Source organism: Orycteropus afer, unplaced genomic scaffold, assembly GCF_000298275.1.
Source record: "Orycteropus afer afer isolate SDZICR_OR568_19922 unplaced genomic scaffold, OryAfe1.0 scaffold00045, whole genome shotgun sequence".
Classification (NCBI taxonomy): domain Eukaryota; kingdom Metazoa; phylum Chordata; class Mammalia; order Tubulidentata; family Orycteropodidae; genus Orycteropus; species Orycteropus afer.
In genome coordinates this window covers 4,148,739-4,150,333 of record NW_006921632.1, presented here as the reverse complement: position 1 = coordinate 4,150,333, position 1,595 = coordinate 4,148,739, and the positions used below count along the sequence as shown (strand labels likewise).

Genomic DNA, 1,595 nt, shown 5'->3' with positions numbered 1-1,595 from the left:
TTTGCTTCTCTTCTGTCACTGTGCCCAAGATGCTAGAGAATCTCCTGTCTCAGAGGAAAACAATCTCAGTAAGGGGCTGTATGGCTCAGGTCTTCTTTGTATTTGTCACTGCAGGGACTGAAGCCTGTCTGCTTTCAGTGATGGCCTATGACTGCTATGCAGCTATTTGCCACCCTCTGCTCTATGGACAGATCATGAGTAAACAGCTGTTTATGCTGCTTGTTTGGGGCTCCTGGGGACTGGGCTTTCTGGATGCACTCATCAATATCCTCCTAGCTATGGACTTGGTGTTCTATGAAGCCCAAGTCATTCATCATTACAGTTGTGAGATACCCTCTATCTTACCACTCTCCTGCTCTGATGTCTCCAGGAACATCATTGCCTTGCTCTGTTGCACCCTTCTACATGGGCTGGGAACCTTCGTCTTGGTCTTTCTATCCTATGCACACATCATTTCCACCATCCTGAGCATCAGCTCCACCTCAGGCAGAAACAAGCCCTTCTCCACCTGTTCCTCCCACCTCACTGCAGTGACACTTTACTATGGTTCAGGTTTGCTCCGCAATCTTATGCCAAACTCAGGTTCCCCCATGGAGCTGATCTTCTCTGTGCAGTACACTGTGGTAACTCCCATGCTGAATCCCCTCATCTACAGCCTGAAGAACAAGGAGGTGAAGGCAGCTATGAGAAGAACTTTGGAAAAGTATTTGCAATGTATCAGGTGCTGCAATAAAGACAGAGGATGGTAGAGAATTGGGAAAAAGTTGTATACAACAAAACATTGGTTGAGTTTACAGTAAGGAGTATGCCTGATTACTCACAATGTTTGATGTTACAAACTAAATAAGAAGTATATGAGAGAATGGCACAAAATTATTATAGGAAGGAGAGTTCACTTTAATTATTTAAGATATTAAATAATAATTTTACTCTATCTGGAATGTATGAATATATCGATTCACTTTCATTATTCTAAAACATTTGTTTAGGATTTGCATTTAGTGAAATGATTTATGTCATTAATTTATCATTATTTTTAATTAACTCTGAGGAGTTAATTAAATTAAATAAAGTTGATAATATTACAAAGTTTTAGACCTGTGGGAGAGAAAAGTCATAGATTGGGGTTGATTGGGAGCAGAACAAAGAATTCCAACTGGTGGCCATGGAAGACAGGTGCAAAGAACTAAAAGTCCTGCGGAGAAAGAGTCAACATACTAAGATATCTCAGAATCAGGTAAAATTTCCAAGAACTTTGGTGTTATGAGCAGCACGGTGGCCAGATTTCCGGTGTGAGATGCTGCAAGGAGTCTGTATGGTTGCAGAAACTCCGTTTTTACACATAGTCTCCATTTATCATATACCAAAACCAAAAACTAAACTCACTGCCATCAAGTCAATTCTGACTCATACTGACCTCCTTATGGTTTCCAGTGTGGTAAATCTTTACAGAAGTAGATTGCCCAGTCTTCCATTTGCACAGTAGCTGGTGGGTTTGAACCACAACCTTCTGGTTAGCAGTCAAATGCCTTAGGCACTATACCACCAGAGCTCCTATTTATCATACAGGGGATTTATATTTTAATTATTAAATT

The 1,595-nt window shown here is 40.7% G+C and overlaps 1 protein-coding gene across 1 annotated transcript; it reads left to right on the top strand.

Moving 5' to 3' along the window:
• Positions 1 to 8: 8 nt before the first annotated feature.
• On the top strand, positions 9 to 749 carry LOC103194554 (olfactory receptor 8S1-like; the record flags this gene model as incomplete). Its single annotated transcript, XM_007937967.1, has 1 exon — positions 9 to 749. A coding segment is annotated over one exon (741 nt), but the record flags the coding sequence as incomplete, so codon positions are not given.
• Between the last annotated feature and the right edge of the window lie 846 nt (positions 750 to 1,595).